The following is an 18002-nucleotide window of genomic DNA, read 5'->3' on the forward strand; positions in this document are numbered from 1 at the left end:
TAACATCTACATTATCGTGTCATTATTTGTTTGTTTTTCTTTTTGTTGGTACTGGGGTTTGAATTCAGGGCCTCAGGCTTGCTAGGCAGGCGCTCTACCACCTGAGCTGCCCCCCAACTCTTTTGGCTTTTGTTATTTTTGAGATAGCATCTTGAATTTACACCTGGACTGTGATCCTCCTAGATACACTTCCTACTTAGCTGAGATGGCAGGCATATGCCACCACACCCAGCTTTTATTGGTTAAGATAAGGGTCTCATGAACTTTTTGCTTGGCTATGATTCCTCCCAATCTCCACCTCTTGAGTAGCTATGATTATAAGCTTGAGCCACCATGCCCTGCTGGTATGGGGTTTGAACTCAGGGCTTCACACTTGCTAGCCAGGTGCCCTACCACTTGAGCTATTCCACCAGCCAGCGTTAATATTTTATGTTGAGTAGTATATGCAAAGGCCCTGAGACAGGAATAAGGCTGGTGAGTTGGAAGCCCATTAGGCAGCAGCTGATTTGAACTGAGCTAGGGGGTGAGGTGGGGTAGAGGGGATGGAGGGTAACCCACAGGGTCAGAGCTTGGAGGGCAGAAGCATGTCAAAATACAAGGGACCAAGGCAAGGCAGAGCTATAGACTTAGTGCCCTCCTTGGGTCTTTGTAGACCCTCCTTGGTAGTATTTGGACTGGCTGCATCTCTGGTCATTAGCACTTGGGGGAGGGGAGGTAAGGAGACTGCTCCAAGCCAGGGCCCAGTGCAGGGGCTAGTTGTGGTTATCTACAAATAACCCCCTTGCCCAGCACCGTGTGTCACAGCCTGGGCATCAGGCCACCAGAATCAGGTGACCCCCCCGCACCCCGCAGCAGGCCAGGCTGCGGGGGCCCTTGTGAGTGAGTGTGTATGTGTGTGTGGGGGGGTGGCAGTTCTGAATCAATTGCCTTTTTTACAGTCCTCACTAGGCCTGGGTTTCCAGCTAGTTTTTGTTTTTGTTTTTTTTCCCCAGCTATATTTAAAACAAAACAAAACGAACCTCTGCACACAGTCCTGATGGTTGGGCAATACTGGGGCTCTTGGGAGCCCAGGGGAGCAGTGGGGTTCAGGCCTCCATTCTCAAGCCCATGGGAGGAGGGCAGGGCTCCTTGGCTCATTCCCCACCCCACACCACACACACACCCCCGGCCCCAGGTCAGCACAAAGCCTTGGGCTCTCTTTTCCTTCCATGCAAGGATATTTTTAGTCACTAAGAAGGATTATCAGCTGTCTCCCAGGTTGCAGGGGCAGGCGTGGGAGGCTTCAGAGAGCAGCCCGGGTGGGGGTGGGGCACAGGGAGAATAATTGCTGAGGCTGGTCACGCTGGAGCAGCCACCCACCTGGTGACTTTCCAAATGACCTAGCTTGGCTGCTCTGGTCCAGTCTGGTCTGAAACCATGAGCTGCAGCTTTAAGGAAAGGCTGAGGATGATGCTGGGAACACAGGAATAATCCAGAAAGCCACGCCTGTCATCCTACACTCAGGAGACTGAGGAGGCAAATGAGCTATGTAATGAGACCCTGACTCAGAATAAAAAACAAGGGCTGGGGGTGTAGCTCAGGGTAGAACACCTGCCTAGCATGTGTGAGGTCCTGGGTTCAATCCCCAGCATTGAAGAAAAAAAAAAAACAAAGAGTCATGTAAATAGCAGTGGGAAGAATCATGTAGAAACTGCTGCACACCAGCCTTCCTCTTTCCCAGACTCCCTTCCTATCCCACCCCTGTCTCCTCCCTCCTGTGAAAGTCACTAAATGACACTTATGCCTACTCCACCCCAGGCTTCATTCCCAGCCTCCCCATGTGGAAGGGGCTCTTGTTGTTCCCACTTACAGTTGGATAAACTGAGGCACAGAGAAGCCAAGTCACCTGCCCCCAAGGTTACTGGTAGGACAGGGCTTAAATCAGATGTGGGGCCAGCATGGAGTGTTATGAATTGCCCTGTGACCACCCCCCACAACACACACAACAGCCCACACCACAGCCTGGTAAAGCAGGGGGTCTGCTGTACCCCTTGTTCAGACTGGGCAGCTGAAGCCTAGGGAGAGGCTGTTAGCAGAAATAAGTAGAGGAACTGGGGGTCCAAATGAAAATGTGAAAACTGAGGAAGAATGCAGCCATTAGCCCCATTCCATCCCTCCCCCCCCTCCTTCTCAGGAAGAGAAGTTACAGATGGGCCATACCTGAGCCCATCCTTTAGGCCAGGCCCTGCCTAGATGTTCCACTCAGGGTCTCTGGTCCACCTTGACCCTGCAGGGAAGGCAGCTGCCACAAACCGATGGGTGAAGACATTGAGGCTCCCAGGGCCTTGAAGCAGTGGAGCTGGGAGTCCAGCCAATCTGCCAGGCTCCAGACCGTGGATTCTTCTCAAACTGCAACATTACTTATTTATGCATCAAGAGAGCACAGAGGGTGGGGAAATAGCCAGGGACAAGTTACTTACAGGGTAGGACTTCTGGAGCCAGGACCTCTGCAGTTGGGGGATAGCAGACTGAAGCCCCCTCGAGGGCTATCTGGTTTGGAAAGGGGTCTCCTTTCTGACTTGGGTCCAGAAAGGACTGGGCCTGACTCAACTGAAGGTACTAGTGTTTCTCAATGCCTCCTCCTCATCCCCACACAAAAAATATTGTCTGGCCAGCTCATAATGTCACAGCGAAGAAGGCAGGGCTGGGGAGGGTGCTTTAACTGGACAACTAGGAAATACCTGTAGGAGGAGGTGACAAGCAAGCTGGGTTTTGAAGGATGTATGGGAGTTTGCCAAACAGACAAGGAAGGCATGGAAACCTTTTTGAGAGCAGAGACTTGCCTGCTTTCCCCACTATTTTGTGTTCTTAGTGCCCAGCATGGTGCAGTAAATTTGTAAAGGCTAGGACACGTAAAATCCTATGGGGTGGTAGGAGCCAAGTGTCAGGCTGGGTACACGGACAGAAGCCTACATGAGAAGTCATTGCTCTCGTGTGGTCCCTGTCCCTGAAACACTTTACGATTTGCATGCATCACAACTGCAGTTCATCCCATCTGAAGGCCCTCAGGTTAGGGGGAAGATGTCAGGGCTGGGGGCCTGAACTCCCTGGGGTCTGGCTCCAGCTGTGGCTGGCTGGAGCTTCCCCATGACAACCAGCCCTCTTCCTTCTGCACTTGGGAGCCTGTCAGATGGGTGGGAGGGTCCCAAAGAGGAAGATGCGGATGTTCTGCTATAGCTTTGGTTTTGGCTGTGAGAAGGTACAAGTGAAGCCAAGAGTACCAGGCTGGGCACCTACCCTTGAACTCCACTGGGTGCACTGGGATCAAGCTGACCTTGCCTGTTAGTGAAGATGGTGATCTTTTCTGCAGAGATCACCCACCTGGGTCTTGTCATGGGTCTAGAACAGACCCATGTCACCTTTACTGCTTGTTGGGCCACTGACTTCTAGTGTCCCTCCTCCCACCAGAGCGTCTGCTACTTTCCTAAGTATTGGGCACCTCACGACATGGTCCTGAGCCTCTTCCTTCATCTGCACCCCCTTCCTGGGGGCAAGAGGAGTTCCCATTCATCCTCATGGATTTGAACATCAATCCCATACTGACAGGTCCTGCTCCAACCCCACCCACTCCCACCTGGAGCTCCAGCCCTGAGTAGATCCTGCCTCCTCCATGTGCCCATGGGGACATCTGAGAGGCCTCCTATTTGTCGTTTGATACTTAGCCTAACTCCTGCTTGGAAATCAGCCATCTGGATCTGGTTCCTCAGACTACAACTCAGAGAGGTTCAATGACAAGGGCAAATTGAGGTTGCAGGTGGAATTAAAGTTGCCAATCAGCTGAACTTGAAGTGGGGGCCATCCTGGATCATCCGGGGGTCCAATGCCATCACAGGATCCTCATAAGAGGGAGGAAGGAGGGTCAGTGGAGAAACTGAGGGACACTGAGCGGCTACTATGAAGAGGGAGGAAGGGGCTGCAAGCTGAGGGATGCCGGGCTCTAGGAGCCTGGACAGGAGGAACATGATCCTCCTTGGAGCCTCCAGGAGAGAGCAGCACCTTGGTTTTAGCCAATAAGACCCATTTTGGACCCGTGGAACTGTCAGATCATAAAATTGTGTTGTTTAAAACCAAGTACGGCAACTTAAAAGAGCAGCCACGGAACAAAGCATCATAAATTTATTTACCTGATTTTGAATCTTATGCAAATAGTGGTTTTTGTTTTGGTTTGGTTTTTATTCGTTTATTCATATGTGCATACATTGTCTGGGCCGGCAAATAGTGTTTTAAAGTGTGTGTTTTTTTTACTGTGGTTCTGCACCTTTCATTTGTGGGAGGGAGGTGCTGCGACAGAACCCAGAGTCTCCTGTACACTAGGCAAGAGCTCTACCACAGAGTCACAATCCCAGCTCTAGGCATTTTCATTTTGTTATTCTTTTATTTTTGCTGTTGGAAATTTGTCTTTTACCTGCAAATAAAAATTGTGTACATTAGCTGGGTGTGATGGTGCACACCTGTAATCTGCAGAGGCAGAAGAACCCATGAGTTTGAGAACAACCTAGGGTACATAGTGAGTTCCAGGACAGTCTGAGCTACATAAGGAAGACCCTGCCTCAAAATAAATGAATAAATAAAAACAAGAAAGATTGGCTTACCCAGGTACGTGGATTTGTTGAGAGTTAGCAGCCACGCACTGAAGATGCATGCATTCCACTCCAATACATTCTGTCTTGAAAGAAAACAAATCCCAGTAAATGATCTGTGTGCTGAAATGTTAAGAGGCCATGTGTCTTGATATCCACTGCTTACTTTGAAATGCATCCATAAAAATAAGATGGACTGATGGATGGGTAGATGGAGGGATAGCTAGGCAGATGTGTGATGAAGTAAACAAGAAAATGTGAAGGACAGGATCAAGTGGTGGGTAGCAGGTATTCACTGTAAAATTCTTTCAACTGTGCTATAGATTTTATATTTTTTTCATCATAAAATGTTGGGGGATACTTTGTCCCCACTCCCTGCATGTTCTGCCATATACACCCCCTCATCACCTGTTCCAGACACCTCCCTGCTGGCCCTCCAACACTCTGAGTTCTGTCCTGCCCTAGGACCTTTGTATCTGCTGCTAAGGTTCTGAAAAGTCTCTCCTTCAGCCCCCTCCCACTTCAGCACAAAACTCTTCATCTTGAATCTCAACTCAGATGGTGTCACCTCTGAGAGGTCTTCCTTTATCAGCACATTTAAAATCATGCCACCCTGTGTGTTTTTTACCGTGATAGTCTGGGATCTATTAATGAATCAGCTTACTTGTCTTTGGCTGTTCTCCATTCAGAGATGTGAGTTTCACAGAGCAGGAATATATCTGCTTTGTTCCCCTGCTGTGTCCCTAATGCTCAGCCCCAACCTCGCACATACAGTACAAGTCAACCCAAGAACATCTGTTGCCTGGATGGATGGATGATGGATAGGTGGATGATGGATGGGTAGATGGATGGGTAGATGGATGGATGAATGGACAGATGTTTGGATAGGTAGATGGATGTACAATGGGTAGATGGAAGATGGATGGATGGGTGAATGGATGGATGAACAAATGTTTGGATGGGTACATGGACAGATAATGGATGATGGGTGGGTGGGTGATGGGTAGGTGGATGGATAAATGGATGATGGATGGGTAGATGAACAGATGGACAAATGGACAGATGAATGAATGAATGTACAAACTCTCCAGCTGGGAACTAGTCTCATCTAGGAACTGGGCTCAAGATCGCAGGAAGATAATTGCTGTTTGAATTCCTCAAGCAGACTGGGCCCCTGGGCAGGAGCTGCTCCCCAGGCTGTTGATGGAACATGGCCAACCGTGACCACTGTGCCACCATCTGGCAATGCTAGATATGCAGTGGGCTCTCTTATCCAACTGCAGTCCAGCCCCTGGGATGGCAAGCAACACCCTAAGGGACATTCCTAAGTGTGGCCTGGAGGGAACTGTGGCTCTCCTTTAATCCTTCATCTTTGACCCACACTGGAAGCAGCTTCCTGCAGTGGAAGGAAATCTTCCTGACATTTGAGGACTCAAGTTCATGACCCCAAGTGGCCAGTCTTCTGGCCACCATTTTGGCATCTGAAAAGTCTAAAATAATGTCTGTTATGAATTGCTGTATGGTCATTGCTCTTGTTAAAGGGCAATAGGCTAAGCACTTTCTGTGTCTTATCAGGCTGGGCTGAGACGTGGGTATCATTGCCCATTTTATGAACAAACTTGAAGTTCAGAGAGGTTAAGTCATTTGCCTGAGGACACACAGCCCACGTCTGTTTTCAACACTGGCCATAACGAACTCTGCCAGGCAACGGGGTTGGGGGTGTGAAGGTGGGGTGCTGGTGAAAGCCCTGCCCTTCTGGGGCTAGACAGCAGCTGCACTGACCTGGGAGGAGGGGTCCGTCCACCTTCCAGCCCCGCCCCTGTGCTAATGCACAGTTGCCTAGCAGAGCTGCTGGAGGCACGGGTTCTCAGTGCCCCACCACCCTGCTTGCAGAGCTCTACTTAACTGGCACGTGTGTCCACAGCATGTTGTCCAGCTTCAACGAGTGGCTGTTTCAGCACAAATTCTGGTTACCGCCCAACAGCACGTGGGCCCAGCTGGAGGACCATGATGGCCTGGTCTTCGCCCACCCTCAGCACATGCTGGCGGCCCTGCCCCTGGCGCTGGTCCTGGTGGCGGTGCGCATCACCTTCGAGAGGTGAGTGTCCGAGGGGCTGCGCGAATCCCACCACCGCGCATGCGCATCGCGCTAGCGTTTCTGCCTGAGCACGGTGGGTGCCAGAGGCAGCTCACTTCCTTCTGATCCCAGATGGCTGGCTTATGGCAGCACGGGCCACAGCTCAGGTCTGGTTATGCCACCATCTTTATGTAACAGGAGTGCAGACCCTGAATTTGCTAAGCACGGGCCTGCAGAGGCCAGATGCTGTTGGTAAGTAAACACCTGCCCAAGCCACATGGCCTCGTTCGTCTCCAACCCCTTTGGGCTCTTTTTATTCTTCTTCTTTTTTTTTTTTTTGGTGGGACTGGAGTTTGAACTCAGGGCTTCGAACTTGCAAAGCAGGCGCTCTATCATTTGAGCCAGACCTCCCACTCCTCCAGCTGTTACACAGACCAGACTGACTTTGCAGTTACAATCCTCCTGCCTCAGCCTCCTAAGTGCTGGAATGACAGGCGTGCCACACAGCAGCCCTCCTGGCCCCATCTAACACCTTCCCTTACTAATGTCCCTCATTCACCCCAACCTCTTGCAGCCCTGTGCCCATTCTCCAGGCATGTGCCACCTGCTCAGGTTCCAGTGACCTGTCTGCCAAACCCCATGAATTTTCTATTTCTTTCCTTCCTTCCTTCCTTCCTTCGGTGCTGGGGCTTGAACTCAGGGCTTACACCTTTTTTGTGTTGCCCTTTTTAGTGTTGAGTTTTTTCAAGATAGGGTCTTGCAAACTATTTGCCTGGGCTGGCTTCGAAATGAAATCCTCCTGATCTCTGCCTCCTGAGTAGCTAGGATTACAGGTGTGAGTCACCGGCTCCCCCATGAATTTTCAGTCATTTCCCACATTCTTCCTGAGCATCCATCTACTGGCAAGATTCTTTCCTCTCACACCCTTGGCATCTCTGCCAGGGCCCTATCCCATATTGATCAGTGCTGTGGTCACCCACACTGGCCCTACCAGGCCTCTGGCCTGAAAGTCCCCCACTACCCTCAGCTGTCCTCCCCCTCAGCCTTCTCTGCTCCTCACTCACACCCACTCTCTGTCCTGCCACATTCTTTGTGGCCCCCTGGCCTTTGCACAGGCTTCTCTGTGATTCTTTTATTACTGGATTCCAAGAAGACCTGCCCCTCCCTAAGGCCAGAGCCCTCAGCCTGCCTCAGGGGGCCCCCCCTCTTTAAATCCCTCCCTCTGCCCTAGCCCCGACCTCAAAGCCATGGGAGTGTCATGCATCTTGCTTTGTGGGCCTTCTTGAATTCTGTGTTCCCTGGACACACACAGCCCATAAAGGACTCAAGGATCTTTCACTGAAGTTTATTTATTTAACAGACTCTTGAGGGCTCTCAGCCACTTTTATATCTTTGTTTTGATTTGTTTTTGCAGTAGTGGGGTTTGAACTCAGGGCCTCACTCTTGCTAGACAAGCACTCTACCGCTTGAGCCATGCTGTCGGCTCTCAGTTATTTATGTCTTAACTCACTTAATCCTCATCAGTGCTGCATGAGATGGTACTATTATCATGCACATTATACAAAAGAGGAATTGGAAGCACAGAGAGATCCTAGTGACCTGCCTAAGGACACACAGCAAGTAGACCAGGTGGGCTTGAAGCTTTGCTTTAAGGATTCTGAGAGGCTCAATTCAGCCATACCTTGAAAGGAGGGAAGTCTCTGCCTTCGCACAGGAGTAGGGGAGAATAGGGATGAGAGGAGTGACTTCGGCACTGTGCCCAGGTCCACTGCTGGAGCCCAGAAGGGCCTTAGGCCAGGTATAGTACCACATGCTGTAATCTCAGCACTCAGGAGACAGAGGCAGGATTGTGAGTTTGAGGCCAGCCTGGGCTACAAAGCAAGTTCAAACCCTGCCTAAGCTCCTGTCTCAACCCCTACCCCCTTAAAAATAAATAAACCCAAGATAAATTAAGTGATGACCTTGTCCGAGATACCCCTGGCCTCTGTGAAGGACTGTAAGATTGGGGGAAGTATTTCCAGTTTGCAAAGACAGGAGTTTTAGCTGCTAAAAAAGTAGACCCTTAGGGCTGGGTCTGGTGGCACACTCTTGAAATCCTAGCACTCAGGAGACTGAGGCAGGAGGATCATGAATTGAAGGCCGCTCTGGGCTACATAGTGAGACCGTGTCTTAAAAAAAAAAAAAAAGATATCAGGGTTAAGTAAGCAAAGCATAACAAGGACTTGACCCATGCTTAGCAGATAGTAAGTGCTCTGTAAATGTCATTCCCCTCTGTCCACCATCACAGCTAACTAAGTTCTTTGCTAATTGCCAGTCCTGGTGTATCCCCTGGGGAGGAGGGAGGGTGTGTGTGTGTGGAAGAGAGGCCAGGCCCTGCTTCTGCCCCTTGTGACCCTTAGCCTGGTGGAAGGAGACCAGGACTCAGGCCAACATTAGACAGCCAGTGAGGGGCCTCTCATCCCTGCTTTGGGATGGACAATGTAACTGGGCACCATATGCATTGACCTGTATCCCTCATTTTCAAGACCAGTGAAGCTGCCTTTCTCATGTTTGGCTTAATGCAGAAGCCAGGCTACTCCTCCAAGGCCCCCAGGCATGAGACCAGATGAAGCAATACAAAGTTCTGAGTCCTGACTAGACATAGTGGCTCATGTCTATAATCCCAGCTACTGGGGAGGCAAAGATGGGAAGAATTGGGGTTCAAGGCCAGCCAAGGCAAAGAAGTTAGTGAGACCCCCATCTCAACCAACTAGCTGTGTGTGGTGATTCATATCTGTGATCCCAGCTATACATGGATGCTACTGTAGGTAGGATGATCGTGGTCCAGGGCAGCCCTGGAAAAAATCTGAGACCCTACCTGAAAAATAACTAAAGCAAAGAGGGTCTAGGGGGTGGCTCAAGTAGTAGAGCGCCTGCAAACAGGGTTTTTGACTCTGGGTGTCTGCACCCTCTAGCCAGATAAGAAGAAAGATGCTGTTGTACACCAGCTCTGCCCTGTGTGCTGATACCTCGGTTCCTCCAAATTTGTTCCTCCACCTCCAAAAATATTTCCCCACTGCCATTTCATTCTCATTTGGGCCCTAATGGGCTTTGTCTCCCCTGCACCCAGATTCGTGGCCTTGCCCCTGAGCCGGTGGCTGGGTGTACGGGATCAGATGAGGAGGCAGGTGAAGCCCAACGCCACGCTGGAGAAATACTTCCTCACTACCGGGCGTACACCCAAGGAGGTGAGAGCCCTCATTTCCACATGGCCGGCAGGACTGCCCTGTGGACAGAACATGGGGTGATATGTGGTCTGTTTGTTGGGAGCGGGGAAGTTAAAGTGTCCCTTGGCACCCCCACAAATGCCCCAACCTGCACTCCACCTGGATCCCCAACCTCCCTTGGAAGTGAGGCCCCGCCCCTCTCTCAGGCTCCCGGGGAAGTGAGACGGGGCCCTGCCCAGACCCATTCTGCCCTGAGGCCACGCCCCCCAAGCGCCCTGGGCTGCGAGGCCCCTCCCCTATCAGCCTTTGTGGTGATGAGGCCCTGCCCAGTCACACTTTCCTAGGATACAAGCCTTGTTAGGCTTGCTAGGCAGGCACTCTACCACCTGAGCCACTCCTTCCACCCCGGTTTGTACCAGAGTTTTTCGAGATAGGGGCTCTCAAAGCATTTGCCTCTGGCTGACTTCGAACCACCATCCTCCTGACCTCTACCTCCTGAGTAGCCTGGATTATGGGTGTGAGTCAGCGGCCAGCACCTGACCCCAGCCTCATTCTTAATGCCAATCTCCACCAGTGACCTGTCTTCCCAATGAGCAGGGCTTGGGCCTCATAAGGCCCAGATGTTCTGGCAGTCTTTCCCCTTCCCACTCTTCTTAGTTAGCAGGGACTGCAGAGGCTGCAGGGGAGGTTGAAGCAGAGCCCAGTCCTCTCCAGGGACAAGGGTGGGAAGCCACCACTGGACCTCTGTGACCTTACCCTCCTCACCCCCTCCCCAGTCCCAGATGGCCATCCTGGCAGCCCAGTGTGGCCTCACATTGCGGCAGACTCAGCGGTGGTTCCGGAGACGACGGAACCAGGATCGGCCATGCCTATCCAAGAAGTTCTGTGAGGCCAGGTAATACTGGGGAGGGGACAGCGGAGGGGTTGGTCTGCTGTTAGGCAGCTACCTGCCTCATGGCTTCCTCCCCATCTGCAGCTGGAAGTTTGTCTTCTACCTGTGTTCCTTCTTCGGTGGCATCTCCGTTCTGTACCATGTGAGTATACCTGACTGCACACCTGCCCCACAGACACCCCAGGTGCTTTTGAGAGGCTACCAGGAACTGGCAGTGAACAAGCCCTCAGTGGGAAGTGAAACAGAGATGCAAACAGGAAGGAAAAAGCAGGATTGAGGGGAAAGCCCTTAGGAAACCCCACATCCAGGTGGGGGGGTGGGGGTGGGGGGGTGGCTTCTGACCTTTGACACCCGTTTCCCCACAGGAGCCCTGGCTGTGGATCCCAGCAAAATGTTGGGAAAATTACCCAATCCAGGTGAGTGACAAGGTGTGGGCAGTTCTTGTGGCCACAGTCACAAGAGCCAAACCAGACATCTCAGCCTAAATTCGCCTGATTTTGACTCCTCTGTGGAATAAGGAGGAGGAAATGCAGGGCAGGAGCTGCCACAAGACCAATGCGCTTGATTACTTCCAGGGATGGGGAGCTTACCCCGTCCTCACTCACTGGGATTCAAGTGTCCCGGTTTTGAGCAAATCTGGAAGGTCCTGAGCCGTGTCCCTGCCCTAGCTAACCTTGCCTCCTTGCCATAGACCCTGCAGCCCTCCCTGTACTGGTGGTACCTTCTGGAACTGAGTTTCTACATCTCTCTGCTCATCACACTGCCCTTTGACATCAAGCGCAAGGTGAGGCCAAGCCAAGAGCCCAGCTGGGGGAGTGGACACCATGGGGGAGCTGGGTGATGTCCCCCCTGCCACCCAGGCTGGCTGTGGCGATGACCCACCATCTCCCACAGGATTTCAAGGAGCAGGTGATCCATCACCTCGTGACCGTTACCCTGATCGGCTTCTCCTACAGTTGCAACCTGCTGCGCATCGGCTGTCTGGTGCTGCTGTTACACGACTCTGCTGACTACCTGCTGGAGGTGGGCCGGCCCCTGCCGACCGTCCTTCCCTGCCTTCCCAGGTGCCCCTGGGGATGAGTCCCACCCCTCCTAGCCTACTGGACTGTAAGGCCCCGCCCCTCCCAGCCCTTCCTGGGACATGAGGCCCCACCTCTGTTAGCCTTTCCTGGGATGTGGGAACCTTCCCCTGAAAGATGAGCTTTCCCCCAACCCTCGCCTAGCCTCCTTGGGAGGAGACACACAGACACACACACACCTTTCTAGGCATTTCTGGAGATAAGGCCTCACCCCAGTTTACTTGGTCCCACCCCACAGTGCCTTTTCCGTAAGTGGCCTGGCTCCTCCACTCCCCACCCCCAGTCCTAAGCCCGGTTCTCTCTCCTGCTCTCCCCAGGTCGGTAAGATGTTCAACTACGCAGGCTTGGGGCTAGCGTGCGATGTTGTCTTCTTGGTCTTCTCCCTAGTCTTCTTCTACACCCGCCTCATACTCTTCCCCACCCAGTAAGTCGGCCCTCCCATGGGGATTAGGAAGGTGGGAGGTCATGTCTTAGACCCCGAGGAGCTGAAAGTGTTGATAGACAATTCTTCCAGAAGGCAGGGAAGGGTGTGCCTGGCACAGGGTACAGCCTTTGCAAAAGTCCACAGTAAGAGAGACAGAGAACTGGGCTCAGTCATTCCTGTTGTGCCCGTGGAACATGAAGCAGGAGGAGAAGGAGTAAAGAAAATCTGCTCTCTAAAGTCATTGTCTAGTAAATATTTGAGCCTCTCGAATGTGTCAGGTGGCGGGGACATAGCAGAGGGAACAGTGCAGATCTACCTGTCCTCGTGGAGCTGATGTGACGTGAGTGGGAACAAGGGTATAACGGGCAAGCAAGCAAAATACAGAGCATGTGAGGGAGTGGTACTGCTGAAGAGAAAGTAAAGACAGGAAGGGTGCAGCAAGCGTGTGTGTAGACTGTTGGAATTAGAGGGGAAGATCAAGGACACCCCACTGACAGGACTTGTATAGAAAGAAGGGGGGGAGATGGGGGAGAGAACCACACTGATCATAGAAGAGCATGGGTCCAGGGTGAGGGAATGGCATGTACAAAGGCCCTGAGGCTAGATTATGCCCCAAATACTGGAAAAACCATAAGGATCTCCCTGTGGCTAGAGCAGAGGCAGTGAGGGGGGAGGTGGACAGCAGACAGGAGGTGAGGACAGGGACATGACCAAGGCAAGTACTATGGGCTGCAGAGAGGACTTAGGCTTTTACCTTGGAGCCATGGAGGGCTGTGGACAGAGAAAAGGGGACAGACTCAGTTGCTCTCAGTTTCCCTCTGGTGGTTGCAGAGAGAACAGTTGGTAGGAAACAGGCAGGGGGACAGGCGCAGTGGCCAGGTGCAGGTGTGAAAAGTAGATGGACTCAAGGAGATGCCACGAGGGTCATGGAGGGAACAAGCCGGGGGAGGAGTTCCGTGAGGCATTAGCAGCCCAGCTGTTCTGTGCTGATCTTGAAGGTCTGTGGCCCCCTTAGGAGACAAAGGGCACGTCAGTCTGGCAGTCTGTGTACGCAGGAGAGAGGTACACGGGGAGTCACTAGCCCATGGCAGATGTTGGAGCCTGGATAGGGGATCAGGTGTGAACAGAGAGTCCCAGTGTTGGGGATCCTTTTGCAGAAGGAGGAGAAGCCTGGAGAGAGGACTGGTGGAGCAGTTAGAAGATGGGGAGATGGGATGTGGGGGTCCCTGAAGGCACAGGATGATACAGCATTGCTGTAGAGGGTGCTTTCAAGGAGTCAAGGGAAAAGACATGAAGTGATAGCCAGAGAGGCAAAGAAGAGTGAGCATGGGAGAAGGCAGGAGGATCATAAGTGAGCAAGGGGGTGGGGGGAACGGACAATGACCACGACTCAAGAGTGAGTGTTTTGGTTTTGGTGTTTCTTTCTTGCACATGAAATAACAGCAAAGTTGTCATTAATAGTAGAGCCAACAAGGAAGGGCTCCTGAAGGAAACAGGAACTGTGGAAGAGAGGGGGGTGGCCCAGCTAAGGTCAAAGACAGTGTGTCCAGGGCAATGGGCAGGATTGTGGAGTTGTGGGGGCGGGGCACTCGGGAACATTCTGGCTTTCGGTGCTCTGTGAGATGAGTAGGCAGGTCACATGAAGGTAGGAAGAGATGCTAGGGGTCTGAAGAGAGACGAGGAGGCAAGAAAGGTCCACCCAGGAGGGCACCGGGATTTTAAGCACCTGGGGTTCATAGTCAAGAAAGGCCGGCCAACAAGTTGTGTGCTGTACTGATTTAGTGTAAGCAGATAAAACGGGGGTGGGGGGAGGAATTGAGTGTTGCACTGAAGATCATAGATACCATCTAGGGGACACCAGGGAACCAGAGCAGAGGCCATGCAAGTTAGAGATTCCTAGGACTGAAAGCTACAGCCACTGACGAAACCCCTTCATTCCTCCTGCTCCTGTAGGATCATCTACACCACGATCTATGACTCCATTGCGAATTCCAGCCCCTTCTTTGGCTACTATTTCTTCAATATGCTTCTGATGCTGCTGCAGGTGTTACACGTGTACTGGTTCTGCCTCATCCTGCGCATGCTCTACAGCTTCTTGAAGAAGGGTCAGGTATGGCTGGGCCAAGAGTTAGCTCACGTGTGCCTCTAGGGAGCCCCCAGCCCAGCCCTGCTTCAAGCTCAACTCCGCCCCTCTCTGAGCCCCTCCCTCCCCTGAGCGCTATACCGCTTTGAGCTCCTCCCCCTCCAAACCTCCCCCCCCCCAGTTCCGCCCACTCTGAACTCCGCCCCCGTCTGTTTCCCCAGCTGGGGAAGGACATTCGCAGCGATGCGGAGGAATCTGAGTCTAGCGATGGCGAGGTGGCTTCCGAAGTTCCACAGCTGAAGAACGGGGTGGCTCGAGGGCCTGCAGCTGTCCCCGCTAATGGCCCTCGGAGCCGGGCAGCCAGACGGCTGGCCAACGGGCACGTTCCAGCCACATAACCAGCTGAAGACTGGCCATGAGGGCTGCCCCCAGCGCCTTGGATATTTGTGGGTGGCTGGACTGGCGACCCTTGGGCCAGCTTGGAGGAGATAGGGAAGCCCGACCCTGGAGTGGGCGGAAGGGCTGATGATCTGTCTCTAGCCCCTTTCTTCTCCCTCCATCCCTCTGGGCAAATGGACAGAGCCAGGAGCCACTGCAGGGCACTACAGCTGGCCAGTGCCACCTCCAGGTCTCAGCCTGGGGGCTGTGGGGAGCCCTAGCCCAAAGGCCCAATAAAGCTTGAACGGAGCTGAATTCTATGCCTGAGAATTTGGGTCTCTGTCACAGCTCCTTCTCCTTCCCCAGAGACCCCCCCGAGGGAGCCAGGATTTATCTATTTACACATGCCACTGACTGGATACTCACTGCTACCCCACGACATTTGCCTACTCCCAGGGGTCCCAGACAGCAACAAGGCATGGAGACCCCTGCTGCCCCCAGGTGAGGCCTTGACCCCACACCCACCCCAGCCTGCACCCTGAACAAGCACTTCCTTGTGGTCCAGTGCAGCCCTTGGCCAGCAGTTCACAGACTAGGCTTGCAGGCAAGAAGGTACTAAGCACAGAAAGGACAAAACCTTTGCCCAAGGTCATACAGCAGTCAGGAGCCAAGCAGGAAGGTCAAAGGGAGGCACACACCCGTCCCTGTAGCCCCTACTCAAAAGCGCCCACAATGCCACCCTTGTGGTCCCTTGTAGAATTTCTGGGGTCTGCAGAGGAGGCTCAGGAGTGAGGTTAAATCCCATAGGCTTCTCAGTGGAAGCTTTCCTGAGGTCACCATCTCCTCAGTAGCTCCACAGAAAAGGGATTCCCTCCAAGATGGACACTAGGGGACAGTGTCACATACTCCAGCAATCACAGCCACAAGATTCATGTATGTATGGCCAGACCATATTGCCCTCAAGGGTACAAGTACCCAAGGGGAGCCAAAAATCATGGAAGAGAGAGAAGCAAGAGATGACAGAGGGCAAAGGGACACTGCTGGGGGCACCAGAGAAGAAATGCATTAGAGACAGGATGGTTGTTCAGCGAGAAACTGTAAAGAAATAAAGGGAGGGATAACATCTGAGAGAGAAGCAAGGGAAGAAAGAGGGTCAAGACTGGGCTGAGGGGGACAGTGAGATGGGTACAGGTCTCATCTGTGCTTCTCAGCAAAGAGAAGAGATGGGTGAGAGGAGGGAGCCCCAACTGTGTCTCCACTAACAGACACTAAGGCAGGGGGAAACAAGGTAACAAGATCCAAAGAATGTACTTGGGGGTGCAGGAAAGAGGAACCAGGAAGACAAGAAAGAAGCAGCAGAGAGGAGAAAGAAGAGTTGCAGATGGCACAGAAATGAAAAACAAGCAAAAACAAGAAGGGGAGTGCAAGAAGAAAGAAAAGGGGTGTTGGGGAGAAAATGGAGACACAGAAGAGGAAGAAGTATGGGAGAAAAACTCAAGAGAGGATGGAAAGACCAGAAGAGACTGAGGAGAAAAATAAGAAAAAAATCAAAGAAGGAAGGACTGATTAAATATGGATGTGAATGAGCAAAGGATCAGGAAGTGAAAGAAAAGCGTATCCTAGCAGGTAACCAGTGACTCAGGCCTGTAATCCTAGCTACATGGGAAACTGAGTTCAGGAGGATCACGGTTCAAGGCTAGCCCTGGCAAATAGTCCCCAAGCCCCATCTCCCAAATAATCAGAGCAAATACTGGACTAGAGGTGTGCCTCAAGCAGTAGAGCACCTGCTTTGCAAGCATGAAGCCCTGAGTTCAAACACTAGTTCCACAAGAAAGAAAGAAAGTAGGAAAGAAAGAAAGAAAAGCAGATCCTGAGAGGAGGAGGAATGAAAAGCTGAAAGGATGGACCACAGAAGAAACTGTGCATGAGCCATGATGTCAGGCCTCTTGCAAAATCAACAAGGTGTACATGGAAATGACAGATACTGGCAAAGGTTGAGCATCCTTCATCCAAAAATCCAAAATCTCAATTTGAGCCATGACATTATGGGAACCAGTTGCAGTCAAAAGGCAGGCCTGTGTGGGGCACCGGTGGCTCACACCTGTAATCCTAGCTACTCAGGAAGCAGAGATCAGGAGGATCTCAGTTCAAAACCAGCCTGGGCAAATAGTTTGCAAGACCCTGTCTTGAAAAAACCTTCACAAAAAAATGGCTGGTGGAGTGGCTCAAGGTTTAGGCCCTGAGTTCAAATTCCAGTACCGCCCAAAAAAAAAAAAAAAAAAAACCACAAGCTTCAAAAATACTCAGTACAGTGACCTTCAGAGTATGTCTATAAGGTGTACGTGAAACTGAGAGGAATTTCATGTTTAGATGCAGGTCCCTTCCATACAAGATATCTCTTTATGCATATATAAATATCCCCAAATTCAAAAAGATCAAAATATGAACCAAGCATTTTTGCCCTGTACTTGCAAAAATGCAAGGTGACAGTGCCCTTGGTGAGATCTGCAGGAATGTGGACCTGCTAACCGCAGGGGAATTCCACAACTGGCTAAAATTCAAATGCATTTCTGCCCAGGGCTGGGGGCGTGGCTTGAGTGGTACAGCACCTGCTTAGCAAGCCAGAGGCCCTGAGTTCATACCCCGGTACTGCCCCCCAAAAATGTAAAAACAAGTGCATCTCCTCTTATCTCTAAACATACATCTGGATACTAACGTAGTGAGCATATTAGTAATACATCAGTGTTTCCAATACTTCCGCAACAATAAGAAAAGGACAACGAAGGGCCCATCCTGGCAGCACACACCTGTAATCCCAGCATGCAGGAAGCTGAGGCAGGAGGATCATAAATTCAAGGCCAGCTGGGCTTGAAACAACCAGCCCAAAAAAAAAAAATATATATATATATATAAGAACACACAATAGACAGATACAGAAGAGGAAGCCATTAGAACCATTAAGCTTATAAAAACACACTCAGCCTCATGAATAATGAGGGAAATGGGCTGGGTGCTGGTGGCTCATGCCTGTCATCCTAGCACTCTGGAGGCAGAGATCAGGAGGATCAGGAGGATCGCAGTTCGAAGCCAGCCCAGGCAAATAGTTCACAAGGCCCTATCTTGAAAACAAACAAACAACAAAAAAAAGGGCTGGCAGAGTAGCTCAAGTGGTAGAACGCCTGCTTAGTCAAACATGAGGCCCTGAGTTCAAACCCCAGTATCACCCAAAAAAAAAAAAAAAAAA

The 18002-nt window shown here is 51.6% G+C and overlaps 1 protein-coding gene across 1 annotated transcript in view; it reads left to right on the forward strand.

Annotated features, from left to right (window-relative positions):
- Cers4 (ceramide synthase 4) overlaps window positions 1-17670 on the forward strand; it is a 30682-nt gene extending 13012 nt beyond the window's left edge. Inside the window, exons 2-11 of the mRNA XM_020182661.2 lie at window positions 6544-6717; window positions 9806-9923; window positions 10679-10797; window positions 10879-10936; window positions 11160-11210; window positions 11486-11578; window positions 11689-11817; window positions 12191-12297; window positions 14251-14407; window positions 14602-17670. Of these exons, the coding sequence (XP_020038250.2) occupies window positions 6545-6717; window positions 9806-9923; window positions 10679-10797; window positions 10879-10936; window positions 11160-11210; window positions 11486-11578; window positions 11689-11817; window positions 12191-12297; window positions 14251-14407; window positions 14602-14778 (1182 nt within the window). The 5' untranslated portion in view covers window position 6544 and the 3' untranslated portion in view covers window positions 14779-17670. The remainder of the gene's footprint in view (window positions 1-6543; window positions 6718-9805; window positions 9924-10678; window positions 10798-10878; window positions 10937-11159; window positions 11211-11485; window positions 11579-11688; window positions 11818-12190; window positions 12298-14250; window positions 14408-14601) is intronic.
- The last annotated feature ends 332 nt before the right edge of the window (window positions 17671-18002 follow it).

The sequence above is a fragment of the Castor canadensis genome, chromosome 14 (genome assembly GCF_047511655.1).
Source record: "Castor canadensis chromosome 14, mCasCan1.hap1v2, whole genome shotgun sequence".
In the NCBI taxonomy this organism is placed as follows: domain Eukaryota; kingdom Metazoa; phylum Chordata; class Mammalia; order Rodentia; family Castoridae; genus Castor; species Castor canadensis.